General features: G+C 36.2%; 1 protein-coding gene across 1 annotated transcript; it reads left to right on the top strand.

Annotated features, from left to right (window-relative positions):
* Positions 1-237: 237 nt before the first annotated feature.
* LOC131151641 (ACT domain-containing protein ACR2) lies at positions 238-3,959 on the top strand. Its single transcript, XM_058102920.1, has 7 exons — positions 238-308; positions 626-677; positions 916-1,030; positions 1,256-1,323; positions 1,699-2,379; positions 3,036-3,140; positions 3,400-3,959. Exons 1-7 carry the CDS (start codon positions 238-240, stop codon positions 3,739-3,741), a joined length of 1,434 nt encoding a protein of 477 aa, XP_057958903.1. The 3' UTR covers positions 3,742-3,959.
* Positions 3,960-23,044: the final 19,085 nt, after the last annotated feature.

Here is a 23,044-nt window from a genome sequence, read left to right as displayed (position 1 = left end):
TGGGTCGGTTATGAGCTGGGCTTCCTCCTCCCTAATTCCACGTACGTATCCATGGAACGCTCCACCTCTCTATCATATATATATCTCCTTTCTCAATTAATTTCATCCTCATCCATTTTTATCTTCTTCTTCTTTCTCTTATTTAGTTTACTGCATTGTATTTTTCTTAATTAGCTAGCCATGCCAATTAGTAAAGCCCCATTTTTCAATCCCATTTGTTTTGATTTGTTTTGCAGCATGAAGAAAGTTTGTTGGCCCTATTTTGATCCCGAGTTCGATAATCTTCCGGAGAGGATATTTGGTCCCTCGTAAGCAATATTCAAATGTGAAATTTTTTTCAAAAAATTATATTGTGTTCGAAAGCATGCATGCATGTGATGTTTTGAACTTTTCATTTAGAATTTTTTAGACGGAACTTTTCATTTATAATTATTGCATTCAATGTATATAGAACTTAATGGTTGGCATTTCGTGTCTCTCGCATGCATTTTGTCCAAACCTAGTACACATAATTTTAAAATTAAAATTCAAAAACCATTTGTTCCCACCTAATTATAATTATTCGATCCCATTTGTGTCATTCATATATGTGATTGTTAATTTTGATTTATGAATTAATTTGCAGTTGTAAAGTCGACATTGACAATGAAAGCTGTGAAGATTGCTCAGTGGTAAAGGTGAGAGAGGCTAATGCTAATGCTAATGTTAATGATATATGCGCGCATGGGGTTGAGAGCTTAAAGTTCATTTTTCTGTCTTTGTGCACTCACATTCCTCAATTGACGAACCTAATAACTAATTATAAGATAAATTAATGTATGAATGTCAATGTGTAAATTAATTAGCTGTTATATAAATATATATATATATATATATATATATATATATTTATGGCGTGATAATTATGATGTGCAGGTAGATAGTGTAAACAAGCAGGGCCTCCTCTTAGAAGTTGTGCAAGTATTGACAGATTTGAACCTCGCCATCTCAAAGAGCTACATTTCCTCTGATGCAGGATGGTTCATGGATGGTATGTATACACACACACACACACACACACACACACACACTCATTTATCTCTCTCTCTCTCTCTCTCTCTCTCTCTCTCTCTCTCTATATATATATATATATATGTATGTATGTATGTATGTATATATATGCTAGATCTTCCTTACCCTCAAATTTTATTAATTTCTCTTTTCATGTTATTTTTCAATTATTTTTTCTAAATTAATTAATTATGTATATTTGCAGTTTTTCATGTCACAGATGAAGATGGCAACAAAGTTACCGATCAAACAGTCATCAACTATATCCAGCAGGCCAGTATTAATATTAAAGCTATCCTCTCCTTAAATGCATTATTTTTATTCCTTAATTATATATAAATTATAGTCCAGTTAAGTTAACTCAAGTGAGAAGAATGACTTGTAACTTCGTGTTCGATTTTTTCTTAAAAGTTTACCCTGGTGAATTATTAGGGGTGCGTGGATGGGTAGTTGACTTTTACCCTCGAATTTGGTGCTGCATCATAATGTCCAAAGTGGCACAATGGTGGCTGGAGCCACTGGACTATAAAAATATATATATATATATATATATATATATATATATATATATATATATATACTTATGAAGAATTAACTAGTTATCGAGGTACGTGCATGATATATGTCTGTGCGTGTGCATGCATGTAGGCCATAGGTACAGGCAGGAAAACCCCAAAGTCCTGTGGCGCCGCCAATAATAGGGTATTGGACTCCTCGGAGCCTCCCCGCTGCAGCGAGCGCACTACCATCGAAATGAGCGGAACCGACCGGCCTGGCCTCTTCTCCGAGATATCGGCGGCGCTCGCCGACCTCCGCTGCAACGTGGTGGAGGCTCACGCCTGGACCCACAATGCCCGCCTAGCTTGCGTCGCCTACATTTCCAACAATCAGTTTTCCGACGCCCCCATCGACGACCCCCACCGCCTGGCCACCATCGAAGACCACCTCACCACCGTCCTACGCGCCACCTCCACCTCTACCTGCGCCACGGAGACCATGTCCAACAAGAGGGAGGTGAAGACGGCGGGATTTCCTGGAGGAGAGGGCGGCGGGGTCACCGCGACGAGCGTGGAGAGACGGCTGCATCAGCTTATGGTGTCAGTGCGGGACTTTGAGGGGCCATCGAGCTCGTACGTGGTGCCGTGGGGACGGAGTAATAACTCGTCGGTGGTATCGATAGAGAGCTGCGACGAGAAGGGGTACTCGATAGTGAGTTTAGAGTGTAAGGATCGGTCAAGGCTCATGTTCGACACGGTGTGTACGCTCACGGATTTGCAGTATGTCATTTTCCATGCTTCTACTGGTTCTCGTCAAGGTCATGCATTTCAGGTATGCAATATATCCATTTTTTCCCCCCTTCTTCTTCTTCTTCTTCTTCTTCTTCTTCTTCTATTTCTTGAATGTATATATTTTAGTGCCAATTAATATTATCAATTTATCTAATTGTGAATCGTGCTTAATTTGATTCGTATTTAAGTTCTTTGTTATATTTGTATTGAAATATTCCTAGCTAACAATATACCTTTAGAAGCATGCATTTAGCCATGAGATTTGAGTGAAAGTTAACTAGAGTCATTTTTATTGATTTTTTTTTTGAAAAAAAAGCACATAAATTGGTGAATTGAAATTTAGAGAGTTTCAAAAGAGTGGGTGTATGGATTTGCACACAATTTAAAAATATGTATGACAGTCTTTCTGCTTCTTTTATTAATATTTTTTTTTATTTTTAATTCACATTTTCCTTCTACTTGCAGCAGTTAGCTCCTAGATTTGTACATTTTGTCTTCTAAAACCTAAATGAAATGTCTGCTAATTAGGGTTTAGTCACTTGTTAATTAAAACAGCACTCGCCATGGATCATGGATCATGGATCATCATCATCATCATCATTGACAACATAATCAACCCAGCTCTGTTAATTATAATATTTTCTTATTCTATATGAAAATGTTAATCATAATAGATGATTCGACATTGATTTGCAGGAATACTTTATCCGACACATGGACGGACGTGCTTTAAAGACAGATAGCGAAAAGGAACGAGTGGTGAAATGCTTAGAAGCTGCCATAGAGCGCCGTGTTTGTGAGGTTAATTAATTAATTAATTAGAACTACCCAAATCTCATTTTTAATTCTATTTTTTATACTCATATAGTTGGTTATAATTACCATTACTATCTACTACTATATACTATTAACATCAATCACTATTAATAAATTATAATCATCATCATCATTATAATAATAATAATAATTATGAACAAGATGGACAACACATTTTTTATTACTATGCATTTTTATGCTCTTTTCGGTATGTACAAATTTTTATTTTGTAATTAAACTGCAGGGGGTGCGGTTAGAATTATGTGCAAAGAATAGGGTAGGGTTGTTGTCGGACATAACTAGAGTTCTTCGAGAAAATGGTCTCACCGTGGTTCGAGCAGATGTGGCAACCCAAGGAGGAAAGGCTGTGAATGCCTTCTACGTGAGAGACATTTTTGGCAACGATGTAGATATGGAGTTCATTGAGTCATTGAAGAGAGAGATGGGTTTGATAAACCTTGAAGTCAAGAATGAGACAATGCCGAGGTCGAGCTCATTGCCAGATCAAAGGTCTCGATTCTCTATCGGTGACATGCTAAAATCGCAGATCGAGCGCTTTTCCCACAACTTCATTCCAACTAGGTAGATTAGAGGATGCTTGTGGAAGTACTTAATTACCATGCACGAATGCAGGTTTCGTTGTATTTTTTTCACATGACCTAGCGGCCTTGTACATAAATAAACGAAGTTGTATTAGATTTTTAAGAATGCATTGTTTGTAGGAATGTAAATGAAGGGATTTCAATCTCTTTGATGTCATGGCCAAAAAAAAAAAAAAAAAATCTTAGCACTTGTGATTAGAAGCAATATTGGGTTGTGTATGGTATTTTTCCAAGAGTTAAGTTAATTAATGAATTTATAAAGAGATGCAACTATGGAAGGAGAAAGATAAAGAAGAAATATTAGCCATGGTGAGATGCATGGTACGGTCTAAATCTTAGAATAGATATGAAGGAAATCTTTCACTTAGGTTGGCATGCAACACACTGCAGTATGTGGCATTATGTTAGCTAGAGAGGACATGTAATGCCGCCTTGCTGCGTAGCTGTGGATGCAAGAAACGAATATATGGCTAGGATTCCACTTAGGTTTGCATGGAAAGGAATATATAGTCAAAACTAATATAGCGAGAGAAGGAAAAATTTCTTGGTTAATTAATAATTATAGATGGCATGCTAATGGCTCTGGCCTTCACGAGCAAATCATTATTTTTATGATTCCCCAAAAGGACGTTTTATTCCCATGTGTGGATTCCAAATATTTTATTTTTGAAAGGTAATGAAGGTATTTTTATTGAGGAAGGAGCTGCACCCAGAGAGGATGTACACATGAACAAATTTAAAAAAAAAATGCCGTGGTTAGGCGATTATGATGCAATAGAGGGTACAAGGGAGTAGAAATCATCCTAGTTACAAAATGGTAGTTCTTTGCGGCAGCTACTCTGTTGAAAGGTGCTACTGATCGTTTGCTGAAAAACTAATCTTGCTTCTGAATCTATGTTGTTGAAGATTCTGCGGTTTCTTTTTCTGCATATCCCACACCACTGCAACAGGGATGTTGTATTTGAGAAGCTTCATTTTGCCCTTGAGATTTGAGTGTGACCATATCAAGAGTAGATCATTCAAGGATTGAGGCATTACCTAATCGGGCTTTAGTAGTGCCAAAATAAAAGGCCAAATTGTTTTGCTGTAAACACAAAGGATGAAGATATGGTTTGTTGATTCAATGCTTTCTTTGCATAAAGTGTAGTAACTTGCCAGTATCCAACCTTTCTTTTCGAGATTGTCAAGTATTAGGATTTTGAATAAGGTAGCCACCCACAAGAGAAAGGAGAATTTGGAGGGCACAAACTGATTTTGTAACACTTGGAAGGGGGGATTTCAAGTCAAAATAAAATGCATTGTTTTCCGGAGAAGGAAGGAGTATAAAGACTTGACTATAAAATTGTCATCCTTTGAAAGAGGCCAAATTATAGCCAAAGACAGCCAGGTTAGCATTAGTAGAGTATAAAATCTTTAGCATTATCACAACTTGATATGATCCTCTCGTGGGTTCCTAGAAAAGGTTAAGTTCTAGGTTTTCCTACTATGTATTTGTTGGAGATTGTTTTTAATTAAATAATATAATATAATATATTAATATATTAATATAATATAATATAATATAATAGTATATTAATATAATATAATAATATTATATATATATATATATATATATATATATATATTATAACTTAACCTTTCTTGAAGAATCAGGAAATGTCAAATGAATGAAACAAACCCCCCTCCCAATTCCCCCCCCTCTCTCTCTCTCTCTCCTCAAACCCTCTTTCTCTCTCTTAATTTTCTTTCCGTTTGCAAGCCAAATCGAAAAACGAACACCATATTCGGGTCCTAACTCCTCTCCTGAACACTTTAACCAGAGTGGATTTGTCATTTGGGTATCATAGATACCACTCTAGGATTAAGGTAAGGGGAATAAATTATGTCAGGTTTTTATTTTAAAATATTTCCGATTAAATTTTTAGTACGTGAATTTAATTAGATTTATGTTAAGTAAAATATGTCCGATTTAAATTGAGTATGTGAAATTAATTATATCTATATTCAAATTTTATTTTAATTAGATTTAAACAAGTATTTGTTATTATAAAAAAGGGGGAGATTATTGAACCTACGGGTCATACCCTGTTTTGAGTAAATTCTTCCTTAAATTTCAAGGGATTTGCTTTCTTAACAACGCATACCATTTTTCTGTCTTTGATTCTTGATGGGTTAGGACTAGGTGGTTCTTTGACTTTCCATACTTATTTGGGTTTCACACATTTTCTTTTAAACCGGCAATTAAATTTTATGTGCCCTTTCTTTTTACATAATATGCAGTAAGTGTGGGTATAAGGACTGGAGGAGGTACTAGCATAATGTTCGAATTCTCTCATGAAGTATCCCATGTACAAATTCTTCCTCTTTCTATTTCTAACTCCATTATATCTTATACCTTCCTTATCTAAGGTCATCTTTTGTGAACCTAACAATTTATTAAAGTTGTCATCGCCTTTAGTGAACGTATAAATGATCTTCGTTTGATCTTCTATTTTATTTTCTAGATCTTGCATTTTTGAATCTTTCAAGTCTTTGAAAACACCTTATAATTTTATGAATTCATTGAACATTGTGTTTGCTTTACACTCAAGTTCCGTAATAAGAAGATCTTTATTATTATCATTTGAAGTTTGAAATCTTACTACATTTAATTCTTGTTCTAGTTTTTCATTCTTGTTTACTCAATGTTTGATTTTTAAATCATTTTCCCTTTCAATAAGAACTTTTGATTCACATTCTTTCAAGGATGCCTCATACTTGTTTTTCAAAGTAGTATATCTATTGTTAGCTTTAACAAGTGACTTATGAATTCTAATATATTCAATTTGCAATTCTTCATAAGTAGGCATGCTCTCACTATCAGAACTATCACATGATTCAATATTGGATGCATCATTCAAATTATCACATGAATCATTACCAAGGTTATCTAATAACGTAGGAGAAGACGAGTTTACCTTATCGTCGGTTAGAGTTATGTAGCAGTGTTTACCTCCTTTAAGATCTGTAAAGCTTAAGTCACAAGAAGTGATCACCTTTTCTTGCGTAGTTGTTCCATATCTCCTTTCAAGTTCCTCCTATATCTCCTTAGCACTATTACATGCCATAACCTCACAGAAAACATTAGAATCTAAAGCATGCAGCAAGGTGTTCATGACATCAAAATTAACTTGCATTAAGTTCCTATCATTATCATTCAACTCAAATTCAGATTTAGGAACATCAACAAATCAATGATTTTTACAGTCACAATATTTCCCTAATGAATAACTTTCTAAAACCTCCAATTTAAGGCTTTAACAAATATAGTCATCCTAAATTTCCATACAGCAAAATTTTCAACACAAAACACTGGAGGGTTCGTAACTAACCTTCCCTCACATGAAGGGGATGTACAAACACAAGCCCTCGTGATCTTTTTACTAGCTAATTGTTAAGTCTAAGTAATAGGGTTCTGATACCAATTGTTGACTTTGATGTATTCCCAAGAGGGGGGTGAATTAGAATTTTAAACTTTTCTTTTAGGGTAAACCAGATATTAGCATTACACAACCTAGGGTCTGTCTATACAATTTTAAATTCAATCATTCACAATAAAACATACACGTGCGGTAAATAAATTGCGAAAAAGTAAATTACACACGCGATATGTTATCGAGGTTCGGCCAAAGTGCTTGCGTCCCCGCCTTGACTCACTTGCACAGAGATTCCACTATAAGCTCACTTCACAGGTGGAGTGGCATCGGTTACAACCAGGTCAATTAACGGGGTTGACCTCAACCTACAACCGCACCTTACTAGGATGGTGCACCTAACTTTCTTAAACGGGTCTAAGTCAATTTGAGACTATTCAATTGGGATAGTCTCCCTCTTCAGGCCCACGCTTGGAATACAATAGATATAAAAATTTACGTACACGTAAATACTTCTTACCCAAGCAGATATGTACCACTATGCACAAGCACTAATCAATGCACCTCAAACAGATAGGAACTATACGCTCAATGCAATTTGTGTGCTAACAACACTCAGTATAATGTATATTCTCAAATATGCACAAGAGCGTATAAACTAGGTTTTTTTTTTTGAAACACATTATAGAATATCTCAATATCAAACTAGGGTTTCAAAGATGGTGGCAATAATGTTCAAACAAACTCAAAAATATTTTCTCAATGTAGTAAGCACAAGAGTTGTTTGAAATCAAGCTTGTAAAATATTTTTGCACACAAAAATATGGGTTAAGGTATCTTGCAATATCAATGCAAAGACCCACAAGCCACTAAGTTTTCCCCACACAAGATTTATTAGATTAAATCAGTGGAAAAACTTATGCTTAACTCTTAATGTCAAAATCAATCAACAAATAATACAATGAGAGTTTTAAGCAAAGTTAAATGGAGTATAATTTCTCTAGGTACTCTCACAAGACTTGGATTAGAAAAAGGGAAGTAATACGAGAGTGTATAAGCTTTAAGCTTGAGGAATGGTCTAGGAAAAATTTAGAGAATTTTTGCTTAATCAAAAGTACTAATCCCCCTTTAATTGAACAAATGAGGACATATATATAGGCAAGGGGTAAATTATAGCTGTTAGGGACACGCTGGGAATTTTGGGAAAAGATTAATTGTGTTTAGCAAAAATTAACCTAGTTTAACCATGGTAAAATTTCGACCAACCCAAGAGATTCGGTCGACCACTTTGGGTGGTTCGGTCAATTAGCTCATTTTTGAACTGAATATATGGTCGACTAGACTTAGGGCGATTCCAAAGTGTCTGCGATTCGGTTGATCGAAACTTATTCGGTTGACTGTATTCCCAACTTCGGTTGACCAACATGAAAATGAATTGGTTTGGTCGGTCGACCATAGCATTGGGGTTTCCCATGTGGGGATTCGGTCGACCAAGTTGGTGAAGTTAAAAAATGATTCGGTCGACCATATCATGGTCAATACATTGACCTCCCCAGCGGTTCGATCGACCAATAAATTTAAACTAGGTTGGTTCAATCGACCAAACTTGCTTCTCTTATGTGATTTTGGTTCTGATAATTATGCATCAAAGTGAAGGGACCTAGGGTCTTTTCTAAGGCCTTTAGAGCTTCTTAATTAAGCCCAAAAACCTAGCGTCGGTCGAGCGAAGGGTGATCCCTAAGGTCCATCTATGGTTTTGAGCTTATCAGTTCCTACATGCATGATACACATCAATTATTACGGATCATTCCTATTTTACTATTACAGACCTTTTAAAAAAAAATAATTAAAATTACATACCCAAATACGAATTACAATAAACAAGTATGCCAGGGTCTTCATTCTTTTTAAAGTTGTTGCATGCCATCAATATGATCTTACTAGTATTATCATGCACACAAACTTGATAGACATTAAATATTAGAGTATTTGTCATAATCAAAACAGGGTATGACCCATAGGGTCAACATAGATTTTTAGGAATATTTTGGAATTAAATCAAACTGCAAGAATTTGATTATATCAAGTTTTTGGGGATTTAATGAAATTAAATTAAATAGGTGAAATTGATTGTACCCGTGTTTTTATTTAAATTTACTAAATATATGTTTGTGGAAATTTTCTTGGGTACTTTATGAAATTATGAATTATTACTCAAATTGTGTGGCATGAGTATGACTATTTTCACTACATAGATAAGCCTGTGGAATATTTTATGTTGATACACAACAAAGTATGGTTTTATATAGATTTATGAAAAGATAGAATTCAGTCAGATTTATGATTATAACAGAATTATACAGAATTATGAAACAATAATATTATTCATAATAGTATTATTCAGATTAATGATATAACAGTTTCAGACATATATATGATCTAACAGCATACACACAAAATTATGATATCACATTACTTAGACAGATTTATGATATGATAGTTTTTAGACAAGTTTTATGAAATGAAGTCATGTATCAGTTCTCTCTCTCTCTCTCTCTCTCTCTCTCTCTCTCTCTCTCTATATATATATATATATATATATATATATAAATATCTCTATGTGTGTGTGTGTAGACAATATTATATGATATTAGATCTTTGATGGACCAATTATATTCAGAACATGGTACCGTAGCTAGTCAGATCAGTCAGTGCCACCACACTACTCATATAGAGTGTTGGTGAATGGATAGTTGATTGTGCCCAGGGAAGAGTAGAGTACCCCCCTGGTAGTCCGAACCAGGTTGGGTAGGCCAAATGTACTTACAAATGCGTTATGTTTGACTTAGCGTGGTAAGCTAGCCATTGCTAAGTCCCACCCACGGGTCGAACAACCCAATCATACGGGGTTATTACATGATACTGTATGATTGTCCATCTAGGAAAAATCCTTTATGTATACAGATATAAGATTATTTACGTTCACACAGAAACTTATTACAATAAAGTATGTTTATGTTGAAAAGTATGTATTTTCAATACGCACACACAAGCACGCACGCACGCACACACACACACACACACACACATATATGTGTGTGTGTGTGTGTGTGAGTACAGATTTACATGATATTATCAGTTCAAGTTAATTATTTGAAGTATATATTCATGCTACTCCAGAACTCATGTTGTCACACATTAACGATAATCTATTCCATCTTACTGAGAGGTGTCTCACTCCAATAACCTTAATATTTCAGGAAATCCAAGAAGCCGTGCTTAGCGATCTTCGAGGTAGAGGAACCTTAGATACTGTAGTCAGGGTAAGTAATTAAGAGATAGGGATATATTTTGTATACCTTTGGATGTATTATGGATATTTAGGAAAAATATGTATGCATTTATGGTGATGTTAGAACTCTGGTATTGTATTTGGGGTTTTTTATATTATGCTTCCACTAATTAGTTCATAGACTAGATTATGGATAGGTATACCTATTATCCCACTTTGGGTTTGGGTCATTATAGTTATGGTATCAGAGTTATATGTATGGAGAATAGCACTCTGGGCCCCATCGGGTTCGGGGTGCTACAGTGTAGTATTAGAGCAATAGAATTTTTGGGGTGTTACAATTGTGGTATCAGAGCAGTAGAATTTTTGGGGCGTTACAGTTGTGGTATTAGAGCCTAGGTTGCTAGGTTTTGTAGAATTCAACAGATCGTAATACCAGAGTATAGGAATGGATCTAAATGAGGGTAGGTTGGGAATTTAGTAAGTTGTTATTGGAGGTTAAAGTGGAATTTGAGGTTTCGTCTTGCAGCCTGGAGGCAAAAATTCTGTGACGGTCTTCTGTAATTTTCCCGAGACGACATTTTTAGGAAAGCCATGACAAACTATCAATAGTTTTTGTTTCTAAGTGGGGAGACTGGAACTTGAAATGGGAAATTTGGACTTTAGATTGATATAATTTTGTGGAAGAAATTCTAAGTATTCTAGCATGAGGATCTAGTATCTTTCATAGTTTTCTTCTAGTTAAATAGTAGTATTGACCATGTTATGATAACGAGATTTTAATGGAATTTTCGTTCTACTTTTAGGATGGATCCCAACAATGGCACTGCAAATGTTGGAGGAAGTAGCAACGCGGGGAATTCCAATGTGGATTGTAGTGATTCTAATCTAGTACCACATAGTATAACCTAGTAGGTAATGGCTTTTCAGGTACAAAATTTCTCGGATCTGGTGGATCAAGACATGGTATTGGAGACTAGTCTGCAAAAGAGTGCGAGACTGCTAAATCAGAGGAAGAGGCCCATACCTCCTAGTATTCAAGCTGGTATGAGTCAGAGACTATGGAGGAGAGATAGCAATAAGGTGGGCCAGAGATAGGAAATGGGAAACCGAGCTGAACAAGGCAATCCATCACGCCTTCCTTGTCCTAGGTGTTACAGGAGACATTTGGGGGAATGCTAGATTAGAAGGAAGATCTATTATCGATGCGTTAGATGTGGACATATTGTGTGAGACTATTGTGTGCTGCTGAATCATGCCCCCACTCTTAGACAATTCTAGGGAAACAATCAGGCATTTTAGGGAAATCTATCACCCCCTCTTTGTACTAGGTGTGATAGGAGGACTTGGGGAGAATGCCGAGTTGGAATGAATACCTACTATCGGTGCGGAAGACCTAGCCACATTGTGCGAGAATGTTGGAGGCCGTTGAACAATGCACTTGCTCCTAATCGTTACCGGGGAAACAACCAGGCACCCCAAGGCGGTCAGCAAAGGAACACTGCCCAGGTGCGGGTTTATACACTTACATCGGGGGATGCAGAGAATGCAGGTGACACGGTGACATGTACTATTTTTATGTTTTCAAATAAAGCAGTTGTGTTATTTGATTCGGGAGCAACACATTCTTTCATTTCTATGGGATATATCAAATTATGTGAGGTAGAAGCTCAGCTATTAGATGTCGATTTATCTGTGGCCACACCGACGAGAATTATAGTGATATGTAGAAAGGTTCTTAGAAACTATCCAATCTGTATTTAGGGGAAAATGCTACCCGCCAATCTAGTGGTGTTTGACATGCACGAGTTTGACGTGATTCTAGGAATGGACTGACTAGCTTCCAATTATGCCAGTATTGATAGTTACAAGAAAGAGGTAGTGTTCAGACCTCCGAGAGAGCAGGAGTACAGGTTTGTTGGGTCATGTGTGGGCTCCTCACCACATATATTGTTGGCTATTCATGCGAGAATGTTACTCTTAGATGACTGTCAGGGGTACCTAACTTGTGTGAAAGAAGCACCCGAGGGAGAATTAAAATTTGAAAATATTCTAGTGGTGAGGGAGTTCTCAGATGTTTTTCCATAAGAATTACCTGGGTTGCCTCTCGACCGTAAAATTGAATTTACTATTGATTTACTTCCAGGAACGAAACCAATTTCTAAGGTTCCTTACAGAATGACTCCAACAGAATTGAAAGAATTAAAGGAGTAGTTACAGGAGTTACTGAATAAGGAATTTGTTAGACCTAGCGCGTCACCCTGGGGAGCACCAGTGTTTTTTGTGAAAAATAAAGACGGGTCGATAAGGATGTGTATCGACTACCATGAAATAAATAAAGTGATGATTAAGAATAAATACCCGCCACCCCGAATTGATGATCTATTTGACCAATTCCAGGAAACACAGGTACATCTATTCTAAGATTGATCTTCGATTCGGGTACCATCAAGTGAAAGTCAAATCAGAGGATGTTCCAAAAACAACTTTTCAAACCAGGTATGACCATTATAAGTTCTTGGTTATGCCTTTTAGACTGACAAATGCTCTTGCTGCATTTATGGACCTGATGAACAGGGTCTTCCATGAATATCTAGATCAGTTTGTAGTGATATTTATTGATGATATTGTGATTTATTTGAGGAGTATTGAGGAGCATGAGACTCATTTGAGGTTGCTACTCCAAGTGCTATGGGAAAAGAAGCTTTATGCTAAATTCAGGACATTGTGAATTTTGGTTGGAGAGAGTTACATTCCTTGGACATGTAATATTCGGGGATGGTGTTTCGATAGACCCGAGTAAGATAGAGGCGGTAGTGAAATGGGTGAGACTAAAGACTGTTAAGGAGGTTAGGAGTTTCTTGGGTTTGGCGTGGTACTATCGCCAGTTCATGGAAGGATTTTCTAAACTATCGGGTCCTCTGGCATGATTGACGAGGAAAAATGTATAGAATGAGTGGACTAATGATTATGAACAAAGTTTTCAAGAATTGAAACAAAAACTTGTCACTGCTCTAGTTTTGACTATCCTATGAGGAGATGATGTGTTTGTGATGTATAGTGATGTGTCTCAGAAAGAGTTTGGGTTTGTTCTAATGCAACATTAAAAAGTGGTGGCGTATGCTTCCTAAAAACTCAAGGAGTACAAGAAGAATTACCCAACGCATGATTTAGAATTGACAACAGTGGTATATGTGTTGAAAATATGGAGGCACTACTTGTACGGTGGAAAGTGAGATATCTTTACAGACCAAAAAAGCCTTAAGTATTTCTTTACATAGAAGGAACTGAATATGAGACAAAAGAGATGACTGGAATTGATAAAGGATTACAATTGTACCATCAGTTACCACCTAGGGAAAGCTAATGTGGTAGCTGATGCCTTGAGTTGGAAGTCAGGGAGTGCATCAGTATCAGCAATGGTAACCCAACATAAGATCAAGATGGATCTAGAAAGATTTGATGTGGAACTAGTAGAGGGAAGTCATAAAGCATTCATTGCGAGTCTGGTAATTCGGCCCACTTTACTGGAGAGGATTAAGACTGCTTAGATGAAATACGTAGCATTGGTGAAAATTATGGGTACGATACAAAGGGGACTGAGGGCAGATTTTAATGTCTCAAATGATGGAGTTTTGAGGTTCCATACTAGATTATGTGTACTTGATGATGGTGAGATTAAAAGAATTATTTTGGAAGAGGCACATCGCTCCCTTTACACAATACACCTTGGAAGCACTAAAATGTATTGAGATCTGCGAGAATCTTTTTGGTGGAGCAATATGAAGAGAGAAATTGCCCAATACATAGAGCAGTGCTTGACATGTCAGCAGGTAAAGGCTGAGCACCAGAGACCAACAAGACTATTGCAACCACTTCACATTCTCGAATGGAAGTGGGAGCACATTTCCATGGACTTCATCATGGGGTTGCCACCAGCATTGCATGGGCAAAACGCCATTTGGGCAGACCGATTGACAAAGACTGCCCTTTTTCTTCCAATTAAGGCTAACTACTCCGTGAATAGGTTAGCAGAATTGTATATTTAGGAGATAGTTAGACTTTGTGGCATGCTAGTGTCCATTGTATTAGAACGGGATCCAAAGTTCACATCCTTGTTTTGGAAGAGCTTACGGAGGGCCTTGGGATCTTAGCTGACATTTAGCACAACATTTCACCCCCAGACCGATGGGCAATCAGAAAGGACAATTCAGATACTAGAGCATATGTTGGGGGAAGTTTGATTTAGTATCTGTTACTGGTGGAGTTTGCTTATAATAATAACTATCAGGCCAGCATTGGGATGGCATCATAAAAAGCATTATATGGTCGGAGGTGCCAAGCTGTAGAGACCCGAACCCATAAATAAGGAAAATAAATAAGAAATGGGTAAAAAGGGGTATTACAGCAGGGTTCGTCGATGAAGGCAGTATGTTCGTCGACGAAGTCCCTTTAGTGCTTCGTCGACGAAATTCAGAGCTTCGATGACAAAGGAATACCGAGTGAGCCAAAGAAAATATCCGGATGGGGTTCATCAACGAGGGTATGACTTCGTCCACGAACTGAGGGGCTGGCTCGTCGATGAACGCGCTGCCTCGTCGATGAGTTTGACTCGGTCAAAGGTCCTATAAATATCATTTTTAGTTGCTTAAGGGTTAAGAAAACCCAAAAGCTCTCTCTCTCACTCACTCTCTCTCTCTCTCTCTCTCTCTCTCTCTATGATCCTTCGCCATTCGTCGTCTATTTCTATGATCGGAGGTTCCTGCGTGGATTAGGGGAGGAAACTCTACCGTTATAGCGGATCAGATAGTCGTTTTGAAGATTTTTGGGATTGTCCCAAAATTGAGGTAAGGATCTGATTTCATTTTCGATTAAGTAGTTATATAGTATTCAAGATTGTAGTGAAGCAATGTTCTATGTTTTTTAGGTTTTGAGGACCCCAGATTGTTGTTTTAGACTAGTCCGTACGTGTTTCTATTTTCAGGTTTAAGGTAAGGGGGATTTGTTTACATCAGTATTTTTGTAAAACTAAACTGCTAAAAAGTTAACTTATGTTTATATGTATGATATGACTGCTTATTTGCTAAATTTCACTAGGTAAAAATGTCAGTTTTACGATTTTATAGTTTTGGGTAAAAATAAGGGTTTTGGTGTATGATCTCCTAACTTTTCAAAACTTCCTTATATGCATTATTATTAACGTAGGAGATGTTTGAATCCCTTATTTTCCATTTAAATGATGTTTATTGAATTTTATACGATATAATAGACTTTTGTTCAAACGAGTGTGACATATGTAATGAAATGGAATGTGTGAATCTTTTATAGTACTTGTATGAACTACGGGAACTAGAGTTCCACTTTGCTATACGAAAAATGTGACAAAACAAGTGCTGGTTATATACTGAGCTATATACGTAAAAAAAGGTTAAACCAAGAGAGTGTTTGTCAGTTTATACCACAATGCGATTGTATGAATTTGTGAAAATACTGGAAATGCACAGATTATTATGTTTTTATTGTAAATTGTATATATGATAAATGGAACCACAACTTGTTACCGAAGGAGTTGAAAGATACTTCATATTAAAGGAGTAAAAAGGAACTTTTGTTACTAAAGGCACGGTTCCGTTGCTAGTAAAGTACAGTGCAAGCACACATGTGAATCAGTGTAAGTACAAAGATAGTCGGCTTGCAGGAGTATTGGGACCACTGGTGAAATAATGGACTAGGTGGGGTAGTCGGACTATATAATAGATGCCTGGTAGAGCCCGCACGAACAGGGCACGTTAGAGTTATCAGTGCACAACCCATGCCACGAAGTGAATAGGCATAATATGACATACCAAGCTAGTCATGGTTCTAATATTCATATGCATGATTTAAAAAATAAAATGGGTGAAGTCACAAATTTGAGTACCGAGTGGAGATATAACTCTCACTTGTTATGATGCCAAACCACCTATCATAGGATTTATGTCTATAGATCTCTTATATTACAATATTGAGAATATGCCTTATATGTATTAGTTTTTAATTGAATTATACGCATGTGGTCACACATTGTTGTAATATATTCTACCTTACTAAGAAGTGTCTCACCCCATTATACAACCTTTGTTTTAGGTCCTACAAGACATCGGTCCTAGTCGCTAGAGGGCCTTGGAAGGTTGTTTTGATTTTAGCTTACGTAAGTGTCTTATTTGTGTAATAAACTTAGTCGGAGTACCTTTTTGTAGGTTGTAAGAACTGATTATGTTTTTAAGTATGGATGAATGTATTTGAGGATACAGTTAGAAAACTCTGGTATATGTCTAATAAAATCCCTATGGATATTTATGTTTTTTCGCAACAGTTGAATTGCAGTTATGTGCGAGATACACCCCTCTGTCCCTGTTTAGGGCAGGTTGTTTATGTATGTTTATCAGGTACAGGTATTTTGTAGGTGTGGTAGCAATCTGGGTCCATATAAAGGGCCAGGTTGTTACACGAACTCCACTATATTGGGATGAAATTGGTGAAAGGCAAATTTTGGGGCCAAAAATTATTCAACAAACTTATGAGGAAATCAAGCTTATCTGAGATAGAATTAAAATAGCTCAGAGTCGATAGAAGAGTTATTCTAATACTCGCAGGCGAGAGCTAGAATTTGATGTAGGGGCTATGATATTTCTAAGGATTGCTCCAATGAAAGGGATTATGAGATTTGGGAAAAAAGGTAAGCTAAGGCCTAGGTATATTGGACCATTCAAGATACTAGAGAAGATTGGTCCAGTTGGCTACAGAATTGCATTACCCTAGCATTATTTGGGATCCACGACGTGTTTCTTGTATCTATGATAAGGAAATACGCCCCAGATCCTTCGCATGTGATAAGCTACGAGTCAATGGAAGTGAGCGACGCCTTATCATATGATGAGGTGCTAGTTCAGATCCTAGATCAGAAGGAACAAGAATTGCGTACTAAGGAAATTTCATTGGTGAATGTACTCTAGTGTAATCATGAAGTTAAGGAAGTTTCATGAGAATTAGATGAGGAAATACGTCAGAGGTATCCACATTTATTCAGTGAAACCCAACGATAGTCAGATACATGTGACGGTATAGGTAAATATTTAGTTGTTTTGGTTATTGATTTGGTTAGTGTAGGTTGTGATAAGTGTAAGTTAAGAAATTTCATAGACGAAATTTTTATAAAGAGGGGAAAATGTAGTGATAAAAATAAAAAAAATAAAAAAATAAAAAAATAATTAATTAAATAATAATTATTAATTAAACAATATAATATAATATAATAATATATTAATGTAATATAATATAATATTATAATATTATGTTATAATAATATATATATATATATATATATATATATATTATAGCCTAACCTTTCATGAAGAATCAGGAAAGGTCAAATTGAATGAAATAGATACCCTCCCAATTTCCACGCTCTCTCTTTCTCTCCTCATACCCTCATTCTCTCTCTAGATTTTCTCTCTGTCTGTAAGCCAAATCGAAAAACGAACACCATATCCGGGTCCTAGCTCCACTCTTGAACACTTTAACCGGAATAGATTCGTCGTTTGGACATCGTAGGAACCACTCCAGGGCTAAGATAAGGGGAATAAATTATGTCAGGTTTTTATTTTAAAATATTCCCAATTAAATTTCGAGTACATAAATTTAATTAGATTTATGTTAAGTAAAGTATGACTAATTTAAATTGAGTATGTGAAATTAATTATATCTATATTTAGATTTTATTTTTAAAATATGTCCGAGCTAAATTAAACTGCAGGAATTTGATTAAATTAGATTTTTGGGAATATTTTGGGATTAAATCAAACTGCAAGGATTTGATGATATCGGATTTTTGGGGATTTAATGGAATTAAATTAAATAGGTGAAATTGATCGTACCCACGTTTTTATTTAAATTTATTGAATATATGTTTGTGAAAATTTTCTCGGGTACTTTATGAAATTATGAATTATCACTCAAATTGTGTGCCATGAGTATGGCTATTTTTAATGCATAGATAAGCCAGTGGAATATTTTATGTTGATACACGACAAAGTATGATTTTATACAGATTTATGAAAAAATAGAATTCGGATAGATGTATGATTATGACAGAATTATACAGAATCATGATACGACAGTATTATTTAGAATAGTATAATTCAGATTCATGATATGACAGTTTTAGACATATCTACGATCTGACAGTATACACACATAATTATGATATGACAGTACTCAGACAAATTTATGATATGATAGTTTTTAGACAGGTTTTATGAAATGAAGTCATGTATCAGTTTTATTATATATATATATATATATATATATATATATATATATATATATATGTGTGTGTGTGTGTGTGTGTGTGTGTGTGTGTGTGTGTGTAGACAGTATTATGTTGTATTAGAACCCTGATGGACTAATTATATTCAGAGCACGGTACCGTAGCTAGTCAGATCAGTCAGTGCCACCACACTACTTAGATAGAGTGTTGGTGAATGTATAGTTGATTGTGCCCAAGGAAGAGTAGAGTATCCCCTTGGTAGTCCGGACCAGGCTGGGTAGGCCAAATGTACTTACAGATGCGTTATATTTGACTTAGCGTGGTAGGCCAGCCATTGCTAAGTCCCGCCCACGGGCCGCACAACCCAGTCATGTGTGGTTATTACATGTTATTATATGATTGTCCATCTAGGAAAAATCCTTTATGCAGATATAAGATGATTTACGTACACAAAGAAACTTATTACAATAAAGTATGTTTATGTTGAAAAATTGGTATTTTCAATATATGTATATATATACGTGTGTGTGTGTGTGTGTGTGTGTGTGTGTTTGTTTGTTTGTGTGAGTATAGATTTACATGATATTATAGTTAAAGTTAATTATTTAAAGTATATATTCAGGCTACACCAGAACTCAAGTTGCCACACATTGACGATACTTTATTTTGTCTTGCTGAGAGGTGTCTCACTCTGATAACCTTAATATTTCAGGAAATCCAGGAAGCCATGCTTAGCGAGCTTCGAGGTAGAGGAAACTTAGATACTGTAGTCAAGGTAAGTAATTGTGAGACAGGGATATATTTTGTATACCTTTGGATGTATTATGGATATTTTGGAAAAATATGTATGTATTTATGGTGATGTTACAACTATGGTATTGTATTTGGGGTTATGTATATTATGCTTCCGCTGTTTGGTTCATAGACTTGATTATGGATAGGTATACCCGCTATCCCACTTCGGGTTCAGGTCATTATAATTATGATATCAGAGATACATATATGGAGATTAGCACTACGGGCCCCACTAGGTTCGGGGCGCTATAGTGTGGTATCAGAGCAGTAGAATTTTTGGGGCGTTATAGTTGTGGTATCAAAGCAGTTGAATTTTTGGGGTGTTTTAGTTGTCACAATGAGTCTTGAGATTATGGCCTCTTTATTTAGTGCTAGGATGTATAATTGAGGAAAGACGAGTTTCAATGGTTGCTATGTTGTCCTTATTTCCACCTAAAATTTGACGTTTGAGTTGTGACTTATTTTCATCATGACTATTGTTGAGGATCACACGGCTCCCTCAAAGGCTTCCCAAATAGAGATTCATTGACCCATGATTGTAGCTCATTACATTGAGTCAAGGAGATTAGTTTCCATTCTATTTAAGATATCATTTAATTGTAATTACCTACTATGATTATAAATATTGCATACTCACCCACATTTAATGTGTGGTGGCTTCTCAAACCTTAATATTGTATCAGCCTAAACGATTCTTCCAACTTTCGTTTAGCGTCGCAGACATTCTTTTCCCATAGCCCTAATCCTTCTTCCTGCGCATGGTCTCCCTATTGCTCCATCTCCACGATTGACAGCAGGTCTCCCCAATTTCGGTGCACTTGCGCATTCCCAACTCTCTATCTTTGTCATCAATGACCTCAATTAACATCATCTTCGTAGATGTTCTCTGACGTTATCCTCCAACGTTGTCCTCTCTATCGACGTCCACTCCCTCACACTCTTAGAACTCCGTTGTTGTCACACTCCATCGCAGTTGTAGCAGATCCTCTCTTAATTTCTCCCTATTATTTCCTAGCGCCTCCCTCCCTGCTGTTCTATCTTCATGATTGATAGCAGGTCTACGTGTTCCTACTGGCACCACTCTGCGACTCCTGCACTTCCTCACACTCTTGAATCTTCGTATTCGTTGTCTCCGTCGTCGTCATCCTCTAACGTTGTTGTCTCTATCGTCGACATCTTCATCTTCATCGTCCTTTGCAAGAAAATTCATCGCCAAAGTTCCCACTTCACCAACAACCTTGTATCCATCCTCTCCTTTGCCTACACCTACACTACCAATGCAACACTCCCTATTCAGCGAACCAGCGCCATCAACGCTCACTAACGTCGCTGAATCTTTGTCAGCCATCTTGTTGGAATTGGTGTATTCTCAAGAGGGGGGGGGGTGAATTGCATATTTAAAACTTTTCTCCTAGGTCAATTCAAATTCCAAAAATAGTATTACACAAGCCTAGGGTATTTTTATATAATCATAAACCCAATCAAATATTCAAATAATCAAACACATGTATTGCATATAATAAATCAAACATAAAACATACATGTACTGAAATTGAAAGTGCGGAAAAATAAAAGCTGCACCAGATATGTTATCAGGGTTTGGCCAATACTGCCAACATCCTCACCTCAAGATCACAAGCAAGAGGATTCCACTATGGCTCACTTAATAGGTGGAGCAACACCTTACAACACCTTAATAGGATGGTGTACCTAGTTCTCCTAACCAGGTCTGAACTAGTCCAGGACTTTTCACAGGGCAAGTTTCCCTTTTCCGACCACACGTCGAGAATACAACATATATTCAATTTTTCATACAAACAAGTATGCTTCTTATACTAAGTAGATATGTACCACTACACACACAATGTAATTAATGCACGCACTAATGATAAGATAATAAGCTCAAGTAGATTTCGTTAACCAATTTATTAACTCTCAACAATATGTGTGTCAATATGTATATGTGAGAATAAGACCTTTGATTTCAAGATAATGTATTTGCAATATGACTGTTCAAAGTATCTTTAGAACCCTAAACAAATATCTCAAAAATATTTATCAAGTATCAAGCACAATGGATATTAGGGTTTAGACTTACTAAAAATGATTTTATCAAAACTCAAAGCAAGCTTATGAAACTTGCAATAAGGATGCAAGTTCTTAAGGCAATGAAGAGTTTTTCCCAATCTAATATTTATAAATAAAATACAATGGGAAAAACTTTAAGCTACTCTCCAAAAAAACAATACACAACAAATGCGAGTAGGGGAGAGAGATAAGCTTTTGAGTAGTATGAAATATTCTCATAAAAGAATAACACTCAACCTAGTTTCGAAATGTAATCAATATGCAAATGAAGAAGGTGAGGAAAATATGCTCTTATATATGATCAAATGAGTATAAGAAAGAGTTTAGAAATATACTTGTAAAAAGGGTAGGAGTATGAAAGATTTACCTAAATAAAATTTTTAGAGAAAATTTGCTAATCTATATGCTAATATGCTTTTAATTATGACAAATGAGGGGGTATATATAAAGTTGGGCAAAAATCTAACCGTTGGGGACATAAAGAGTAATATTAAAATTATTTAACGAATTTTTAATCCAATTTACCTTTAATTAATCTCAGTTACCGCGGTTAAAAAATATGGCAACCCAAGAGTTTCGGTCGATTATATTTTAAGTTCGGTCAACCCAATTGCCAAGTTCGGTCGATCGAGGTACTTTCGAACTATAGATATAGTTGACTGAATTAGAGCGATTTTGAAAGCGTTTGAGGTTCGGTTGACTATATTTTAAGTTTAGTCTGCTATTCATATGGTTCGATTGACTCAGTTATAAATTAACTAGAGGTTCGGTCGGCTGAACAATTGGGTGTCAGACACGATCTAGTTCGGTCGACTGTGGAAGATACGTTCAAAACCGTTCGATCGGCTGAGCGAAGTCAACAAGTTGACTTCTGATCAGTTTGGTTGACCAAGGAATTAATACTGCTAAGGGATTCGGTCGACTGAATCTTTGACTTTGGTCAGCTTCTTAGTTTGGTTGACCAAGGTCAAATGACCTTGTGATGTTCAGTTGACCGAGGCAAGTGAAATTCCTATTTTGCTCTTGAGGTCAGCTATGGTCCTTGTTCCATTCCCTATGGTCGAAACTTTTAAATTAAGCCAAAAAATAAAGCGTCGGTCAACCGAAGGTCGATCGAAGTTTTTTTAAACTTTGTTTTAACCCTAATCTTTGACCCTAACCAATTAGTTAATTTAAGAAAAGAGTTTTTGTGAAATGTACTGGTCCCTAGGGTCAGTTTACGGTTGTCTAAGCTATTCATCCACATCATGCATGCCATGCATTATATTATAGACCAAATAAAAAAATGCATTTACAATTTAAAAAATCTTCTTCTTCTTCTTTACTCATTCATGGAATGCGTCAGATACATATGATCTTGGTTTTTATTCTAGCTTCCAAATCCCTTAATC

This window comes from Malania oleifera, chromosome 3 (assembly GCF_029873635.1).
Source record: "Malania oleifera isolate guangnan ecotype guangnan chromosome 3, ASM2987363v1, whole genome shotgun sequence".
NCBI classification, from domain to species: Eukaryota; Viridiplantae; Streptophyta; class Magnoliopsida; order Santalales; family Ximeniaceae; genus Malania; species Malania oleifera.
The sequence above is the reverse complement of the archived record's forward strand: the minus strand, read 5'-3'. Positions and strand labels throughout refer to the sequence as shown.

Coding starts and splice junctions, on each gene's coding strand:
- LOC131151641 (XM_058102920.1), top strand. CDS start 238: ATGAAGAAAGTTTGTTGGCCCTATTTTGATCCCGAGTTCGATAATCTT. Junction 1,031..1,255: donor TGCAGGATGGTTCATGGATG/GTATGTATACAC, acceptor GTATATTTGCAG/TTTTTCATGTCACAGATGAA. Junction 3,141..3,399: donor TAGAGCGCCGTGTTTGTGAG/GTTAATTAATTA, acceptor ATTAAACTGCAG/GGGGTGCGGTTAGAATTATG.